General features: G+C 67.3%; 1 protein-coding gene across 1 annotated transcript in view; it reads left to right on the forward strand.

Annotated features, from left to right (window-relative positions):
* Positions 1 to 19,606, forward strand: part of MAP4K1 (mitogen-activated protein kinase kinase kinase kinase 1) — a 37,723-nt gene that overhangs the window by 4,705 nt on the left and 13,412 nt on the right. The window contains exons 3-18 of the mRNA XM_071800805.1: positions 1,146 to 1,236; positions 2,782 to 2,846; positions 2,951 to 3,006; positions 4,404 to 4,451; positions 5,999 to 6,041; positions 6,156 to 6,228; positions 6,315 to 6,446; positions 8,767 to 8,829; positions 8,919 to 9,000; positions 12,073 to 12,204; positions 13,474 to 13,537; positions 15,525 to 15,639; positions 15,718 to 15,741; positions 15,823 to 15,862; positions 17,406 to 17,489; positions 17,647 to 17,731. Of these exons, the coding sequence (XP_071656906.1) occupies positions 1,146 to 1,236; positions 2,782 to 2,846; positions 2,951 to 3,006; positions 4,404 to 4,451; positions 5,999 to 6,041; positions 6,156 to 6,228; positions 6,315 to 6,446; positions 8,767 to 8,829; positions 8,919 to 9,000; positions 12,073 to 12,204; positions 13,474 to 13,537; positions 15,525 to 15,639; positions 15,718 to 15,741; positions 15,823 to 15,862; positions 17,406 to 17,489; positions 17,647 to 17,731 (1,197 nt within the window). The remainder of the gene's footprint in view (positions 1 to 1,145; positions 1,237 to 2,781; positions 2,847 to 2,950; positions 3,007 to 4,403; positions 4,452 to 5,998; positions 6,042 to 6,155; positions 6,229 to 6,314; positions 6,447 to 8,766; positions 8,830 to 8,918; positions 9,001 to 12,072; positions 12,205 to 13,473; positions 13,538 to 15,524; positions 15,640 to 15,717; positions 15,742 to 15,822; positions 15,863 to 17,405; positions 17,490 to 17,646; positions 17,732 to 19,606) is intronic.

The following is a 19,606-nucleotide window of genomic DNA, read 5'->3' on the forward strand; positions in this document are numbered from 1 at the left end:
TCCCCCAGTTCCCCCCAGTTTCCCCCAGTTTCCCCAGTTTCCCCCCTTCCCCCCAGTTCTCCCAGTGTCCCCCAGTTTCCCCCCTTCCCCCCAGTGCCCTCAGTGCCCCCCAGTGCCCTCAGTGCCCCCCAGTTCCCCCAGTCCTCCCCAGTCCCCCCAGTCCCTCCCAGTATCCCCATTCCCCCCATTCCCCCCATTCCCCCCAGTTCCCCCAGTCCCTTCCAGTATCCCCATTCCCCCCATCCCCCCCATCCCCCCCATTCCCCCCATTCCCCCCATTCCCCCCATTCCCCCCAGTTCCCCCCAGTCCCCCCCAGTTCCCCCAGTTTCCCCCATTCCCCTCCAGTTTCCCCCATTCCCCCCAGTGTTCCCCAGTCCCCGCGACTTCCCCCAGTCCCCCCAGTTGCCCCAGTCCCCCCCAGTCCCCCAATGTCCCCCAGCACCCCGGGGGACCCCCTGGACCCCCCCCGCACCCTCTGCCCCCTCAGTGTTCCCCAGTTCCCCCAGTGCCCCCCACTCCCCCCATTCCCCCCAGTCCCCCCAGTCCCCCCAGTCCCTCCATTCCCCCCATTCCCCTCAGTTCCCCCAGTCCCTTCCAGTATCCCCATTCCCCCCAGTTCCCCCAATGTTCCCCAGTTCCCCCAGTGCCCCCCAGTCCCCCCAGTCCCCCCATTCCCCCCAGTCCCCCCAGTGCCCCCCAGTCCCCCCATTCCCCCCAGTCCCCCAATGTCCCCCAGCACCCCGGGGAACCCCCTGGGCCCCCCCGCAGCCTCTGCCCCCTCAGTGTTCCCCAGTTCCCCCAGTGCCCCCCAGTGCCCCCCAGTCCCCCCATTCCCCCCAGTCCCCCCATTCCCCCCAGTCTCCCCAGTGCCCCCCAGTCCCCCCATTCCCCCCAGTCCCCCCGTTCCCCCCAGTCCCCCCAGTGCCCCCCAGTCCTCCCCAGTCCCCCAATGTCCCCCAGCACCCCGGGGAACCCCTGGACCCCCCCTGCAGCCTCCGCCCACTCAATGTTCCCCAGTCCCCCCATTCCCCCCAGTCCCCCCAGTCCCCCAGTGCCCCCCAGTGCCCCCATTCCCCCCAGCCCCCCAGTGCCCCCCAGCACCCCGGGGGACCCCCCGGGCCCCCCCACAGCCTGTGCCCCCCAGCTGACGACCGGGCGGCGCTGCAGCAGGAGATCCTGATGGTGCGCTCCTGCCAGCACCCCAACATCATCGCCTACTACGGCAGCTACAGCTGGTGAGGGACCCCCCCAAACCCCCCCGGAACCCCCCCGGACCCGCTCGGACCCCCCCACACCCACCCGGACCCCCCAAGCCCCCTGGGCCCCACAGACCCCCCCGAAACTCCCATTGGGTCCCCCTGAACCCCCCCTAAGCCCCAACACCCCCGGACCCCCCAGGACCCCTTCAATGCCCCCTGGACCCCCCAAATGTCACCAGACCCCCCAAGCCCCCTGGGCCCCACAGACCCCCCAAAACTCCCATTGGGCCCCCATGAACCCCCACTGGGCCCCCCAGGTCTCCCTGAACCCCCCTAAGCCCCAACACCCCCGGACCCCCCAGGACCCCTTCAATGCCCCCTGGACCCCCCCAAATGCCACCAGACCCCCCAAGCCCCCTGGGCCCCACAGACCCTCAGAAACTCCCATTGGATTCCCCTGAACCCCCACTGGGCCCCCCAGGCCTCCCTGAACCCCACTAAGCCCCCCTGGGACCCCCAACACCCCCGGACCCCCCAGGACCCCTTCAATGCCCCCTGGACCCCCCCAAATGCCACCAAACCCCCCAAGCCCCCTGGGCCCCACAGACCCCCCGAAACTCCCATTGGGCCCCCATGAACCCCCACTGGGCCCCCCAGGTCTCCCTGGACCCCCCTAAGCCCCAACACCCCCGGACCCCCCAGGACCCCTTCAATGCCCCCTGGACCCCCCCAAATGCCACCAGACCCCCCAAGCCCCCTGGGCCCCACAGACCCCCCAAAACTCCCATTGGGCCCCCATGAACCCCCACTGGGCCCCCCAGGTCTCCCTGGACCCCCCTAAGCCCCAATACCCCCGGACCCCCCAGAACCCCTTCAATGCCCCCTGGACCCCCCCAATTGCCACCGGACCCCCCAAGCCCCCTGGGCCCCACAGACCCCCCAAAACTCCCATTGGGCCCCCATGAACCCCCACTGGGCCCCCCAGGTCTCCCTGAACCCCCCTAAGCCCCAACACCCCCGGACCCCCCAGGACCCCCTCAACACCCCGAGACCCCCCCAAATGCCACCGGACCCCCCAAACCCCCTGGGCCCCACAGACCCCCCGAAACTCCCATTGGTCCCCCATGAACCCCCACTGGACCCCCCAGGTCTCCCTGGACCCCCCCAAGCCCACCCGGGACCCCCAACACCCCCGGACCCCCCATGACCCCCTCAACCCCGCACTGGACCCCCAGGTCCCCCTGGATCCCCCCAACCCTCCACTGAGCCCCCCCAGACCCCCCCTAAACCTCCCCTGGGCCCCCCAACACCCCCAGACCCCCCCAGACCCTCCTGACCCCCCCAAACACCCCCAAATTCCTTCGGGCCCCCCCAAACCCCCCCAACCTCCCCCAGGCCCCCCTGGGCCCCCAAGCTCCCCTGGACCCCCCCAAACCCCAATGGGCCCCCTGAACCCCCCCAGACCCCCCTGGACCTCCCCACCCCCATCACACCCCCCCCAAACCCCCCCACTACCCCAACCCCCCCCTCTCTCCCTGGTGCCCCCCAATTCCCCCCCCTGTACCCCAATTTCCCCCCCAGGTGCAACAAGCTGTGGATCTGCATGGAGCTGTGTGTGGGGGGGTCCCTGCAGGACATCTACCATGGTATGGCGGGGAAACTGAGGCACGGGGTAGGGGGGGGGATCCCCAAATTTGGGGTGTCCCCCCCCCCCCCCCAAACACTGAACCCCATTTCTGCCCCCCCCCAGTGACAGGGCCCCTCTCGGAGCTGCAAATCGCCTATGTCTGCAGGGAGACGCTGGAGGTGGGGGCCCCCCCAGACCCTTCTGAACCCCCATGGGACCCCCCCCAAATCCCCCTGGAACCCCCTGAAGCCCCCAGACCCCCTGGGAACCCCCCAGGCCCCCTGGGACCTCCCCAACCCCCCACAGACCCCCTGAATCCCCCAGGCCCCCTGGGACCCCCTGACCCCCCCAAACCCCCCTGGGACCCCCCCAAACCCCCCTGGATCCCCCTGAACCCCCCAGACCCCCTGGGAACCCCCCAGACTGCACTGGGACCCCCTGAACCCCCCAGACCCCCTGGGATCCCCCCAAACCCCCCTGGATCCCCCTGAACCCCCCAGACACCCTGGGAACCCCCCAGACTGCACTGGGACCCCCTGAACCCCCCAGACCCCCTGGGATCCCCCCAAACCCCCCTGGATCCCCCTGAACCCCCCAGACCCCCTGGGAACCCCCCAGACTGCACTGGGACCCCCTGAACCCCCCAGACCCCCTGGGATCCCCCCAGGCCCCCCTGGATCCCCCTGAACCCCCCAGACCCCCTGGGAACCCCCCAGACTGCACTGGGACCCCCTGACCCCCCCAAACTCCTCTGGGACACCCCCAAACCCCCCTGGATCCCCCTGAACCTCCCTGACCCCCTGGGACCCCCCAGACACCCTGGGACCCCCTGAGCCCCCCAGACCCCCTGGGACTCCCCCACCCTCCCCCTGATCCCCCTGAACCCCCCAAACCCCATTGGGACCCCCTGACCCCCCCAGTCCCCTCTGAACCCCCTGAGTCCCCCCCAAACCCCTCCGAACCCCTCAGACACCCTGGGACCCTCCCCCCCAAAATCCCCTGGACCCCTCTAAACCCCCCAACCCCCCTGATCCCCCCAGACTCTCCCTGGGCCCCTCTGAACCCCCTGGACCCCCTGGGACCCCCCAGATGCCCCAGGATCCCCCCAGACCCCTCTGACCCTCCAGATCCCCTGGGTCCCCTCCCTGACACCCCTTGGGACCCCCTGACCCCTCCAGACCCCTCTGACCCCCCGAGACCCCTCTGACCTCCCCAGACCCCCTGGGAACCCTCCCCAGACTGCCCTGGGACCCCTTGACCCCCTGGATCCTTCTCACCCCCCCAGATCCCCTGGGTCCCCCCCCAGACCACCCTGGGACCCCCTGATCCCCCAGACCCCTCTGAGCCCCCCAGACCCCTCTGAGCCCCCTGGGAACCCCCTGCGCTCCCCCAGGAGCCCCCAAAACCTCCAGACTCTCCTGGAACCCACTTGACTCCCCTGACCCCCTGGGAACCCCGTAGACCCCCCCCGGACACCCCACAACCCCTCTGACCCCCCCCCCAGCCCCCTCTGCACCCCCTGGGACCCCCCCAGCCCCCCCAAACCCCCATCCCTGACCCCATCCCCACCCTGCAGGGACTCTCGTACCTGCACTCGCAGGGCAAGATCCACCGTGACATCAAGGTACGGGGGGACTGGGGGGACTGGGGACACTGGGGACACTGGGGGGACACTGGGGGGACTGGAGGGACTGGAGTGACTGGGGGGATCACCGGGGGGACACTGGGGGGATCACTGGGGAGAACTGGGGGGACTGGGGGGACACTGGAGGGACTGGGGGGATCACTGGGGGGACACTGAGGGGATCACTGGGGAGAACTGGGGGAACTGGGAAGCACTGGAGGGACTGGGGGACACTGGGGGAATTGGGGGGACACTGGGGGGCACTGGGGGGACACTGGGGGGACTGGAGGGACTGGGGGGATCACTGGGGGGACACTGGGGGGATCACTGGGGAGAACTGGGGGGACTGGGGGGACACTGGAGGGACTGGGGGGACACTGGGGGGACACTGGGGGGATCACTGGGGAGAACTGGGGGACGCTGGGGAGTACTGGTGAAACTGGGGGACACTGGGGGGATCACTGGGGGGCACTGGGGGAACTGGGGGGTGTCACAAACTGGGAGGGGGTGTCACAAACTGGGAGGGGGTGTCACGAACTGGGGGGGGTGTCACGAACTGGGAGGGGGTGTCACGAACTGGGGGGGGGGTGTCACGAACTGGGGGGGGTGTCACGAACTGGGAGGGGGTGTCACGAACTGGGGGGGGTGTCACGAACTGGGGGGGGTGTCACGAACTGGGGGGGGGGTGTCACGAACTGGGGGGGGTGTCACGAACTGGGAGGGGGTGTCACGAACTGGGGGGGGGGTGTCACGAACTGGGGGGGGGGTGTCACGAACTGGGAGGGGGTGTCACGAACTGGGGGGGGTGTCACGAACTGGGGGGGGTGTCACGAACTGGGGGGGGGGTGTCACGAACTGGGAGGGGGTGTCACGAACTGGGGGGGGTGTCACGAACTGGGAGGGGGTGTCACGAACTGGGAGGGGGTGTGTCACGAACTGGGAGGGGGTGTCACGAACTGGGGGGGGGGTGTCACGAACTGGGAGGGGGTGTCACGAACTGGGGGGGGGGTGTCACGAACTGGGAGGGGGTGTCACGAACTGGGGGGGGTGTCACGAACTGGGAGGGGGTGTCACGAACTGGGGGGGGTGTCACGAACTGGGAGGGGGTGTCACGAACTGGGGGGGGTGTCACGAACTGGGAGGGGGTGTCACGAACTGGGGGGGGGTGTCACGAACTGGGGGGGGTGTCACGAACTGGGGGGGGGTGTCACGAACTGGGGGGGGTGTCACGAACTGGGGGGGGGTGTCACGAACTGGGGGGGGTGTCACGAACTGGGGGGGGGGTGTCACGAACTGGGGGGGGTGTCACGAACTGGGAGGGGGTGTCACGAACTGGGGGGGTGTCACGAACTGGCGGGGGGTGTCACGAACTGGGGGGGGTGTCACGAACTGGGAGGGGGTGTCACGAACTGGGGGGGGTGTCACGAACTGGGAGGGGGTGTCACGAACTGGGGGGGGGTGTCACGAACTGGGGGGGGTGTCACGAACTGGGGGGGGTGTCACAAACTGGGGGGGGGTCACAAACTGGGGGGGTCCCATCCCTGCAGGGAGCGAACATCCTGATCAACGACAGCGGGGAGGTGAAGTTGGGTGAGTGGGGGGCGCGAGGGGAAAATTGGGGGGCTGGGGGGGGGATAAAGGTCCTGGGGGGGGTCAGGGGGTGCTGCAGGGCCCCCCCAAACCCTTCCTGCCCCCCCCCAAAAGCGGATTTCGGGATCGCGGCGCAGATCAGCGCGACGTTCGCCCGGCGCATGTCGTTCATTGGGACCCCGTATTGGTGAGACTGGGGGGTCCGGGGTGCTTTGGGGACACCAGGGGGGTTTGGGGGGGCCGCTCCTCAGTGTCCCCCCCCCCCCCCTCCAGGATGGCTCCGGAGGTGGCGGCGGTGGAGCTGAAGGGGGGGTACAATGAGCTGTGCGATGTGTGGTCGGTGGGCATCACGGCGCTGGAGCTGGCGGAGCTGCAGCCCCCCCTGTTTGACCTGCACCCCCTGAGGTGAGAGGGACCCCCAAAACCCCCCCTGTTCGACCTGCACCCCCTGAGGTGAGAGGGACCCCCAAAACCCCCCCTGTTCGACCTGCACCCCCTAAGGTGAGCGGGACCCCCAAAACCCCCCCTGTTTGACCTGCACCCCCTGAGGTGAGAGGGACCCCCAAAACCCCCCCTGTTCGACCTGCACCCCCTGAGGTGAGAGGGACCCCCAAAACCCCCCCTGTTCCACCTGCACCCCCTGAGGTGAGAGGGACCCCCAAAACCCCCCCTGTTCGACCTGCACCCCCTGAGGTGAGAGGGACCCCCAAAACCCCCCCTGTTCGACCTGCACCCCCTGAGGTGAGCGGGACCCCCAAAACCCCCCCTGTTCCACCTGCACCCCCTGAGGTGAGAGGGACCCCCAAAACCCCCCCTGTTCCACCTGCACCCCCTGAGGTGAGAGGGACCCCCAAAACCCCCCCTGTTCCACCTGCCCCCCCTGAGGTGAGCGGGACCCCCAAAACCCCCCTGTTCGACCTGCACCCCCTGAGGTGAGAGGGACCCCCCAAAACCCCCCTGTTCGACCTGCACCCCCTAAGGTGAGAGGGACCCCCCAAAACCCCCCTGTTCCACCTGCACCCCCTAAGGTGAGCGGGACCCCCAAAACCCCCCCTGTTCGACCTGCACCCCCTGAGGTGAGCGGGACCCCCAAAACCCCCCCTGTTCGACCTGCACCCCCTAAGGTGAGCGGGACCCCCAAAACCCCCCCTGTTCCACCTGCACCCCCTGAGGTGAGAGGGACCCCCAAAACCCCCCCTGTTCCACCTGCACCCCCTGAGGTGAGCGGGACCCCCAAAACCCCCCCTGTTTGACCTGCACCCCCTGAGGTGAGAGGGACCCCCCAAAACCCCCCCTGTTCCACCTGCACCCCCTGAGGTGAGAGGGACCCCCAAAACCCCCCCTGTTCGACCTGCACCCCCTGAGGTGAGAGGGACCCCCAAAACCCCCCCTGTTCGACCTGCACCCCCTGAGGTGAGTGGGACCCCCAAAACCCCCCCTGTTCGACCTGCACCCCCTGAGGTGAGTGGGACCCCCCAAAGCCCCCCCAGCACCCATTGGTTTTGGGGATCACCCTGACGCCTTCAGCACCCATTGATTTTGGGGGGCCACCCTGACCCCCTCAGCACCCATTGGTTTTGGGGGCCACCCTGACCCCCTCAGCACCCGTTGGTTGTGGGGGGACCACCCTAACCCCCCCCAGCACCCATTGGTTTTCGGGGGCCACCCTAACCCCCCCAGCACCCATTGGTTTTGGGGGGACACCCTAACCCCCCCGGTACCCATTGGTTTTGGGGGGACACCCTAACCCCCCCGGTACCCATTGGTTTTGGGGGGGACACCCTGACCCCCCCGGTACCCATTGGTTTTGGGGGGCCACCCTGACCCCCCCCCAGCCCCCATTGGTTTGTGGGGGGCCACCCTGACCCCCCTCAACACCCATTGGTTTTGGGGGCCACCCTGACCCCCCCCAGCCCCCATTGGTTTGGGGGGGACACCCTGACCCCCCCCAGCACCCATTGGTTTTGGGGGGCCCCCCTGACCTCCTCCAGCACCTATTGGTTTGGGGAGACCACCCTAACCCCCCCCAGCACCCATTGGTTTTGGGGGGACACCCTAACCCCCCCGGTACCCATTGGTTTTGGGGGGCCACCCTGACCCCCCCCCAGCCCCCATTGGTTTGTGGGGGGCCACCCTGACCCCCCTCAACACCCATTGGTTTTGGGGGCCACCCTGACCCCCCAGCACCCATTGGTTTTGGGGGCCACCCTGACCCCCCCAGCACCCATTGGTTTTGGGGGACCACCCTAACCCCCCCAGCACCCATTGGTTTGGGGGGGACACCCTGACCCCCCCCAGCACCCATTGGTTTTGGGGGACCACCCTAACCCCCTCAGCACCCATTGGTTTTGGGGGGACACGCTAACCCCCCCCAGCACCCATTGGTTTTGGGGGGCCACCCTGACCCCCCCAGCACCCATTGGTTTTGGGGGCGCCCCTGACCTCCTCCAGCACCTATTGGTTTGGGGGGACACCCTAACCCCCCCCAGCACCCATTGGTTTTGGGGGACCACCCTAACCCCCCCAGCACCCATTGGTTTTGGGGGTACACCCTGACCCCCCAGCACCCATTGGTTTTGGGGGGCCCCCCTGACCTCCTCCAGCACCTATTGGTTTGGGGGGACCACCCTAACCCCCCCCAGCACCCATTGGTTTGGGGGGGACACCCTGACCCCCCCCAGCCCCCATTGGTTTTGGGGACCCCCCTGACCCCCCCACCCCCCAGGGTGCTGTTCCTGATGTCCAAGAGCGGGTACCAGCCCCCCAAGCTGAAGGACAAGGCCAAGTGGTGAGTGGGGGGGGCCTGGGGGGGGCGGGGGTGTGGGACCCCCCCAGGGGACCCCCAGGACCCCCCCAGCCCTCACTGTGCCCCCCCAGGTCCCCCCAGTTCCACAACTTTGTCAAGGTGACGCTGACCAAGAACCCCAAGAAACGTCCCAGCGCCACCAAGCTGCTCAGCGTGAGCCCCCGGCCCCCCGTGTCCCCATGTCCTTGTCCCCACATCCCTGTGTCCCTGTCCCCACGTCCCTGTGTCCCTGTCCCCATGTCCCCATCCCCACGTCCCCATGTCCCTGTCCCCACGTCCCTGTGTCCCTGTCCCCATGTCCCCATCCCCACGTCCCCATGTCCTTGTCCCCACGTCCCTGTGTCCCTGTCCCCATGTCCCCATCCCCACATCCCCATGTCCCTGTCCCCACGTCCCTGTGTCCCTGTCCCCATGTCCCCATCCCCACATCCCCATGTCCCTGTCCCCATGTTCCTGTGTCCCTGTCCCCATGTCCCCATCCCCATGTCCCCATGTCCCTGTCCCCACGTCCCTGTGTCCCTGTCCCCATGTCCCCATCCACACGTCCCCATGTCCTTGTCCCCACGTCCCTGTGTCCCTGTCCCCATGTCCCCATCCCCACGTCCCCATGTCCCTGTCCCCACGTTCCTGTGTCCCTGTCCCCATGTCCCCATCCCCACGTCCCCATGTCCTTGTCCCCATGTTCCTGTGTCCCTGTCCCCATGTCCCCATCCCCACGTCCCCATGTCCCTGTCCCCACGTCCCTGTGTCCCTGTCCCCATGTCCCCATCCCCACGTCCCCATGTCCTTGTCCCCACGTCCCTGTGTCCCTGTCCCCATGTCCCCATCCCCACGTCCCCATGTCCCTGTCCCCACGTCCCTGTGTCCCTCTCCCCATGTCCCCATCCCCACGTCCCCATGTCCCTGTCCCCACGTCCCTGTGTCCCTGTCCCCATGTCCCCATCCCCACGTCCCCATGTCCTTGTCCCCACGTCCCTGTGTCCCTGTCCCCATGTCCCCATCCCCACGTCCCCATGTCCCTGTCCCCACGTCCCTGTGTCCCTGTCCCCATGTCCCCATCCCCACTTCCCCATGTCCCTGTCCCCATGTTCCTGTGTCCCTGTCCCCATGTCCCCATCCCCACGTCCCCATGTCCCTGTCCCCACGTCCCTGTGTCCCTGTCCCCATGTCCCCATCCCCACGTCCCCATGTCCCCGTCCCATATCCCTGTCTCCCTGTCTCCCTGTCCCCATGTCCCCATCCCCACTTCCCCATGTCCCTGTCCCCATGTTCCTGTGTCCCTGTCCCCATGTCCCCATCCCCACGTCCCCATGTCCCTGTCCCCACGTCCCTGTGTCCCTGTCCCCATGTCCCCATCCCCACGTCCCCATGTCCCCATCCCATATCCCTGTCTCCCTGTCTCCCTGTCCCCATGTCCCCATGTCTCATGTCCCTGTCCCCACATCCCATGTCCCTGTCCCCATGTCCCTGTGTCTCCATGTCCCTGTGTCTCTGTGTCCCTGTCCCCGTATCCCCATCCCCATCTCCCTGTGTCCCCATCCCCATGTCCCCATGTCCCCATCCCCATCTCCCTGTGTCTCTGTGTCCCTGTCCCTGTGTCCCCACCCCCATGTCCCTGTGTCCCATGTCCCCGTCCCCATGTCCCTGTCTCCCTGTCCCCATCCCCATGTCCCCGTGTCCCCATCCCCACATCCCCATGTCCCCACGTCCCATGTCCCCGTCCCCGTGTCCCTGTGTCCCTGTCCCCGTGTCCCCATCCCCATGTCCCTGTGTCCCCATCCCCACATCCCCGTGTCCCCACCCCCATGTCCCCACGTCCCATGTCCCCGTCCCCATGTCCCTGTCCCCGTGTTCCCATCCCCATGTCCCTGTGTCCCCATCCCCACATCCCCGTGTCCCCATCCCCATGTCCCCGTGTCCCCATCCCCATGTCCCCACGTCTCATGTCCTCATCCCCATGTCCCTGTCCCCCTGTCCTCATGTCCCCATCCCCATGTCCCCGTGTCCCCATCCCCATGTCCCCCTGTCCTCATGTCCCCATCCCCATGTCCCTGTGTCCCCATCCCCATGTCCCTGTGTCCCATGTCCCCGTCCCCATGTCCCTGTCCCCGTGTCCCCATCCCCGTGTCCCCACCCCCATGTCCCCACGTCCCATGTCCCCGTCCCCATGTCCCTGTGTCCCTGTCCCTGTGTCCCCATCCCCACATCCCCGTGTCCCCATCCCCGTGTCCCCACGTCCCATGTCCCCATCCCCATGTCCCTGTGTCCCCATGTCCCTGTGTCCCCATACCCACATCCCCCTGTCCCCATCCCCCTGTCCCCACGTCCCGTGTCCCTGTGTCCCCATCCCCATGTCCCCACATCCCCATGTCCCATGTCCCGTCCCCACGTGCCGTGTTGCTGTCCCCGTGTCCCTGTCCCCATGTCCCCACATCCGTGTCCCCATGTCCTGTCCCCATGTCCTGTCCCCATGTCCCATGTCCCTGTGTCCCCATCCCCATGTCCCCACATCCCCATGTCCCATGTCCCATGTCCCATCCCCGCGTGCCGTGTCGTTGTCCCCGTGTCCCTGTCCCCATGTCCCCATGTCCTGTCCCCGTGTCCTGTCCCCATGTCCCCACGTCCCTGTCCCCATGTCCTGTCCCCATGTCCCGTGTCCCTGTCCCCATGTCCCCACGTCCGTGTCCCCATGTCCTGTCCCCATGTCCCGTGTCCCTGTCCCCATGTCCCCATGTCCTGTCCCCATGTCCTGTCCCCATGTCCCGTGTCCCTGTCCCCATGTCCCCACGTCCGTGTCCCCATGTCCCCACATCCGTGTCCCCATGTCCTGTCCCCATGTCCCGTGTCCCTCTGTCCCCATCCCCATGTCCCCACATCCCCATGTCCCATGTCCCATGTCCCGTCCCCACGTACCGTGTCGCTGTCCCCGTGTCCCTGTCCCCATGTCCCCACGTCCCTGTCCCCATGTCCGTGTCCCCATGTACTGTCCCCATGTCCCGTGTCCCTGTGTCCCCATCCCCATGTCCCCACATCCCCATGTCCCATGTCCCATCCCCGCGTGCCGTGTCGCTGTCCCCGTGTCCCTGTCCCCATGTCCCCATGTCCTGTCCCCGTGTCCTGTCCCCATGTCCCCATGTCCTGTCCCCATGTCCCGTGTCTCTGTCCCCATGTCCCCACGTCCGTGTCCCCATGTCCTGTCCCATGTCCCGTGTCCCTGTCCCGCAGCACCAGTTTGTGGCTCAGCCGGGGCTGGGGCGGCCGCTGACCCTGGAGCTGCTGGACAAGCTGCGGGACCCCGAGCGCCCCCGGGACCCCGAGCGCCTGCGCCCCGGAGACCCCGAGGAGGAGGAGCCCGAGGTGGGGGCGCTGGGGCGGGCTGGGGGGACTGGGGGGCACTGGGAGGAACTGGGAGCACTGGGAGGGACTGGGAGTACTGGGAGCACTGGAGGAACTGGGAGGGACTGGGAGAGTCTGGGAGGGACTGGGGGGGACTGGGGGGGACTGGGATGGACTGGGAGGGACTGGGATGGACTGGCACGGACTGGGAGGAACTGGGAGCACTGGGAGGGACTGGGAGGGAGTGGGAGCACTGGGTTGGACTGGGAGCACTGGGAGGGACTGGGGGCGACTGGGAGCACTGGAGGAACTGGGAGGAACTGGGAGGGACTGGGAGAGTCTGGGAGGGACTGGGGGGAACTGGGATGGACTGGGAGGGACTGGGATGGACTGGGACGGACTGGGAGGGACTGGGGGGGACTGGGAGGGACTGGGAGGGACTGGGAGGGACTGGGAGAGTCTGGGAGGGACTGGGATGGACTGGGAGGGACTGGGATGGACTGGGACGGACTGGGAGAGTCTGGGAGGGACTGGGGGGGACTGGGATGGACTGGGACGGACTGGGAGAGTCTGGGAGGGACTGGGGGGGACTGGGATGGACTGGGAGGGACTGGGATGGACTGGCACGGACTGGGAGGGACTGGGAGAGTCTGGGAGGGACTGGGGGGGACTGGGATGGACTGGGAGGGACTGGGGGGGACTGGGAGGGACTGGGGCCACTGGGAGGGACTGGGAGAGTCTGTGAGGGACTGGGGGGACTGGAGGGGACTGGGATGGACTGGGAGGGACTGAGGCCACTGGGAGGGACTGGGATGGAGTGGGAGCACAGGGTTGGACTGGGAGGGACTGGGGGGCACTGGGGGGACTGGGAGGGGCTGGGAGCACTGGGACAGACTGGGATGAACTGAGAGCACTTGGATGGACTGGATTGGACTGGGAGCACTGGGCAGGGAAACTGGGAGCACTGGGGGGGATTGTGTTGGACTGGGAGCACTGGGTTGGACTGGGATGGACTGGGAGGGACTGGGGGCACTGGGAGGGACTGGGAGGCACTGGAACGGACTGGGAGGGACTGGGGTCACTGGGAGGGACCAGGGGCACTGGGAGGGACTGGGAGGGACTGGCAGAGACTGGGACGGGCTGGGGCACTGGGATGGACTGGGAGGGACTGGGTTGGACTGGGAGCACTGAGAGGGACTGGGTTGGAGTGGGGGCACTGGGCAGGGGCACTGGGAGCACTGGGAGCACTGGGCAGGGGCACTGGGCCCCGTGTCACCCCTGGTCCCGCAGCCGCCCCCCCCGGTGCCCCAGCGGATCCACTGCAGCCACCGGCCCCCCCGCGCCGGCCCCCGCCGTGAGTGACCCACAGTGTCACCTCCTGTCCCCGTGTCCCCGCCATGTCCCCCTGTGTCCCCCCGTGTCCCCCACATCCCCTGTGTCCCCATGTCCCCCCATGTCCCCCCATGTCCCCCCATGTCCCCCTGTCCCCCATGTCACCCCGTCCCCCCGTGTCCCCATGTCCCCCCATGTCCCCCCATGTCGCCCCATGTCCCCCTGTCCCCCATGTCACCCTGTCCCCCCGTGTCCCCCCATGTCCCCCCATGTCCCCCCATGTCGCCCCATGTCCCCCATGTCCCCATGTCCCCATGTCCCCCCATGTCCCCCCATGTCACCCCTGTCCCCTCTGTCCCCCCATGTCGCCCCATGTCCCCCCATGTCCCCCATATCCCCATGTCCCCCATGTCCCCCATGTCCTCCCATATCCCCATGTCCCCCATATCCCCATATCCCCATGTCCCCCATGTCCCCCATATCCCCCCATATCCCCATGTCCCCCATGTCCCCCCATGTCCCCCATGTCCCCCATATCCCCATGTCCCCCATGTCCCCATGTCCCCCCGTGTCCCCCCATGTCCCCCCATATCCCCCATATCCTCATGTCCCCCATGTCCCCCCATGTCCCCCCATGTCCCCCCTGTCCCCCCATATCCCCATGTCCCCCATATCCCCATGTCCCCCCGTGTCCCCCCATGTCCCCCCATATCCCCATGTCCCCCCATGTCCCCCCATATCCCCCATGTCCCCCATGTCCCCATGTCCCCCCGTGTCCCCCCATGTCCCCCCATATCCCCCATATCCTCATGTCCCCCATGTCCCCCCATGTCCCCCCATGTCCCCCATATCCTCATGTCCCCCATGTCCCCCCATGTCCCCCCATGTCCCCCCTGTCCCCCCATATCCCCATGTCCCCCATATCCCCATGTCCCCCCGTGTCCCCCCATGTCCCCCCATATCCCCATGTCCCCCCATGTCCCCCCATATCCCCATGTCCCCCCATGTCCCCCATGTCCCTCCATGTCCCTGTGTCCCCCCCATGTCCCCCATGTCCCCCATGTCCCCCATGTCCCCATGTCCCCCCATGTCCCCCATGTCCCCCATGTCCCTGTGTCCCCCCCATGTCCCCATGTCCCCCATGTCCCCCCCATGTCCCCCATGTCACCCCGTCCCCCCGTGTCCCCATGTCCCCCCATGTCCCCCCATGTCACCCCTGTCCCCTATGTCCCCCCATGTCGCCCCATGTCCCCCCATATCCCCATGTCCCCCCATGTCCCCCATGTCCCCCCATGTCCCTGTGTCCCCCCCATGTCCCCATGTCCCCATATCCCCCATGTCCCCCCTACGTCCCCCATGTCCCCCCATATCCCCATGTCCCCCCATGTCCCCCATGTCCCTCCATGTCCCTGTGTCCCCCCCATGTCCCCATGTCCCCCATGTCCCCCATATCCCCATGTCCCCCCATGTCCCCCATGTCCCTCCATGTCCCTGTGTCCCCCCCATGTCCCCATGTCCCCCATGTCCCCCATATCCCCATGTCCCCCATGTCCCCCCATGTAACCCGTATCCCCATATCCCCATGTCCCCCATGTCCCCCCATGTAACCCATATCCCCATATCCTCATGTCCCCCATGTCCCCCATATCCCCATGTCCCCCATGTCCCCCCATGTCCCCCCATGTCCCCCATGTCCCCCATGTCCCCCATGTCCCCATGTCCCCATGTCCCCATGTCCCCCATATCCCCCCATGTCCCCCATATCCCCCATGTCCCCCATATCCCCATATCCCCATGTCCCCCATGTCCCCCCATGTCCCCCATGTCCCCCATGTCCCCCATGTCCCCCATATCCCCATATCCCCATGTCCCCATGTCCCCATGTCCCCCATATCCCCATGTCCTCCCATGTCCCCCATGTCCTCCCATATCCCCATGCCCCCCATATCCCCATGTCCCCATGTCCCCATGTCCCCATGTCCCCATGTCCCACACCGCTGTCCCCACAGTGCACACCCTGGGCTGCCGGCCGAACCGTGCCCCCCCCGCCCCCCCGCTCCCTGGACCCCCCCCTCACGGGGCCCCCCCCTCCGACGACGACGACGATTACGACGACGTGGACATGTGGGTGACACCGGCCCCGCGTCCCCCCCGTGTCACCCGTGTCCCCCCCATCTCACCCATCTCCTCTCTGCCCCCCAGTCCCAGCCCCCGGGACCCCCACAGGTACCGGCCCATGACCCCACCCCCCCCAAAATTGGGGACCCCCCTGTGTCCCCCCCACCCGACACTGCGCTCTGTCCCCAGTGCCACGCTGCCCGACCTGCCCCCCCCGCTGCCCCCCAAGGTGAGTCCCAAACTGGGGGGGTAACCAGTCCCAAACTGGGGGTTCCCATCCCAAACTGGGGGGACACCAGTCCCAAAATGGGGGGGTAACCAGTCCCAAACTGGGGGGGTAACCAGTCCCAAACTGGGGGGACGCCAGTCCCAAAATGGGGGGGTAACCAGTCCCAAACTGGGGGTTCCCATCCCAAACTGGGGGGACGCCAGTCCCAAAATGGGGGAGTAACCAGTCCCAAACTGGGGGGACACCAGTCCCAAAATGGGGGGGTAACCAGTCCCAAACTGGGCGTTCCCCATCCCAAACTGGGCGTTCCCCATTCCAAACTGGGGGGGTAACCAGTCCCAAACTGGGGGTTCCCCATCCCAAACTGGGCGTTCCCCATCCCAAACTGGGGGGGTAACCAGTCCCAAACTGGGGGTTCCCATCCCAAACTGGGGGGACACCAGTCCCAAAATGGGGGGGTAACCAGTCCCAAACTGGGGGGACACCAGTCCCAAACTGGGGGGGGTAACCAGTCCCAAACTGGGGGGACACCGGTCCCAAACTGGGGGGGTAACCAGTCCCAAACTGGGGGTTCCCCTTCCCAAAATGGGGGGGTAACCAGTCCCAAACTGGGGGTTCCCCATCCCAAACTGGAGGTTCCCCCAGTCCCAAACTGGGGGGACACCAGTCCCAAACTGGGGGGGTAACCAGTCCCAAACTGGGGGTTCCCATCCCAAACTGGGGGGACACCAGTCCCAAAATGGGGGGGGTAACCAGTCCCAAACTGGGGGGACACCGGTCCCAAACTGGGGGGGTAACCAGTCCCAAACTGGGGGTTCCCATCCCAAACTGAGGGGGTAACCAGTCCCAAACTGGGGGTTCCCCATCCCAAACTGGGGGGACACCGGTCCCAAAATGGGGGGGTGACCAGTCCCAAACTGGGGGTTCCCATCCCAAACTGGGGGGACACCGGTCGCAAACTGGGGGGGTAACCAGTCCCAAACTGGGGGGGTAACCAGTCCCAAACTGGGGGTTCCCCATCCCAAACTGGGGGGACACCGGTCCCAAAATGGGGGGGGTAACCAGTCCCAAACTGGGGCTTCCCCATCCCAAACTGGGGGGACACTGGTCCCAAAATGGGGGGGTAACCAGTCCCAAACTGGGGGTTCCCATCCCAAACTGAGGGGGTAACCAGTCCCAAACTGGGGGTTCCCCATCCCAAACTGGGGGGACACCGGTCCCAAAATGGGGGGGTGACCAGTCCCAAACTGGGGGTTCCCATCCCAAACGGGGGTGTAACCAGTCCCAAACTGGGGGGTTCCCAATCCCAAACTGGGGGGACACCAGTCCCAAAATGGGGGGGTAACCAGTCCCAAACTGGGGGGACACCAGTCCCAAAATGGGGGGGTAACCAGTCCCAAACTGGGGGTTCCCAATCCCAAACTGGGGGGGTTCCCATCCCAAACTGGGGGTTCCCAATCCCAAACTGGGGGGGTTCCCATCCCAAACTGGGGGTTCCCCATCCCAAACTGGGGTCCCCCCATGTTCCCCATGTCCCCCCAAGCCCAAGTTCCGGACGGGCTCTGCCGAGGGCCCCCCCGAGGACCCCCCCGTGCTGCCCCCCAAGTCAGAGAAGCCACGCAGAGCGGTGAGCGCCCCCATGTCCCCCCCCCCCCTCATTGTCACCTCGATGTCCCCAAATGTCATCACCCCCCCTGTGGACAATGGGGGGGCCCCCCCGAGGTGTCAGGGTAGGGGGGACCCCAATTCTACCCCCCCTCACCCCCTGTACCCCCCCCCATCAGGAGGGGTCCCTGTTCCGGAAGGTGTTTGAGGGGTGTCCCCTGCGGGTGACAGCGACGGCCACCTGGACACCCCCCGGGACACAGGGTGGGGACAGCGGGGGGGACACTGGGGACACTGGGGGGGGCTGGGGACATGGGGGCACTGGGGGTAGTGGGGACACAGGGGGCACTGGGGACATTGTGGGGGACATTGTGGGGGGCATTGGGGACACTGGGGGCATGGGGGCACTGGGGACATTGCGGGGGACACTGGGGACAATGGGGGCATTGGGGACATTGGGGACACAGGGGGGATTGGGGACATTGTGAGGGGCTGGGGAGGGGGCTGGGGACATTGCGGGGGACACTGAGGACATTGGGGACATTGGAGGGGACATTCTGGGCACTGGGGACACATGGTGGGGACAGCGGGGGGGACACTGGGGACACTCTGGGGGCTGGGGACATGGGGGCACTGGGGGTAGTGGGGACACAGGGGGCACTGGGGACATTGTGGGGGACATTGTGGGGGGCATTGGGGACAATGGGGGCATGGGGGCACTGGGGACATTGCGGGGGACACTGGGGACATTGGGGACAATGGGGGCATTGGGGACATTGGGGACACAGGGGGGATTGGGGACATTGTGGGGGGCTGGGGAGGGGGCTGGGGACATTGCGGGGGACACTGAGGACATTGGGGACATTGGAGGGGACATTCTGGGCACTGGGGGCACATGGTGGGGACAGCGGGGGGGACACTGGGGACACTGGGGGGGGCTGGGGACATGGGGGCACTGGGGGTAGTGGGGACACAGGGGGCACTGGGGACATTGTGGGGGACATTGTGGGGGGCATTGGGGACAATGGGGGCATGGGGGCACTGGGGACATTGCGGGGGACACTGGGGACATTGGGGACAATGGGGGCATTGGGGACATTGGGGACACAGGGGGGATTGGGGACATTGTGGGGGGCTGGGGAGGGGGCTGGGGACATTGCGGGGGACACTGAGGACATTGGGGACATTGGAGGGGACATTCTGGGCACTGGGGGCACATGGTGGGGACAGCGGGGGGGACACTGGGGACACTGGGGGGGGCTGGGGACATGGGGGCACTGGGGGTAGTGGGGACACAGGGGGCACTGGGGACATTGTGGGGGACATTGTGGGGGGCATTGGGGACACTGGGGGCATGGGGGCACTGGGGACATTGCGGGGGACACTGGGGACATTGGGGACAATGGGGGCATTGGGGACATTGGGGACACGGGGGATTGGGGACATTGTGGGGGGCTGGGGAGGGGACTGGGGACATTGCGGGGGACACTGAAGACATTGGGGACATTGGAGGGGACATTCTGGGCACTGGGGGCACATGGTGGGGACAGCGGGGGGGACACTGGGGACACTGGGGGGGGCTGGGGACATGGGGGCACTGGGGGTAGTGGGGACACAGGGGGCACTGGGGACATTGTGGGGGGCATTGTGGGGGGCATTGGGGACATTGGGGGCATGGGGGCACTGGGGACATTGTGGGGGACACTGGGGACAATGGGGACACTGGGGACACAGGGGGGATTGGGGACATTGTGGGGGGCTGGGGAGGGGGCTGGGGACATTACGGGGGACACTGAGGACATTGGGGACATTGGAGGGGACATTCTGGGCACTGGGGGCACATGGTGGGGACATTGGGGGCACTGGGGACATTGGGGACACTGGGGTCAAAGGGGGGCAGTGGGGACACAGAGGGGGACATGGGGGACACAGAGTGGGGACATTGGGGGCACTGGGGACATGTGGGACACTGGAGACATTGGTGGCACTGGGGACATGGGGGGCACATTGGGGACATTGGGGACGTTGCGGGGGACACTGGGGGGGACATTCCGGGTGGGGACATCGAGGGCTGGGGACATTGGGGTGGGCTGGGGACATTGCGGGGGGGCACTGGGGACATTGTGGGAGGGTGGGGAC

This window comes from Patagioenas fasciata, chromosome 33, assembly GCF_037038585.1.
Source record: "Patagioenas fasciata isolate bPatFas1 chromosome 33, bPatFas1.hap1, whole genome shotgun sequence".
Lineage (NCBI taxonomy): Eukaryota > Metazoa > Chordata > Aves > Columbiformes > Columbidae > Patagioenas > Patagioenas fasciata.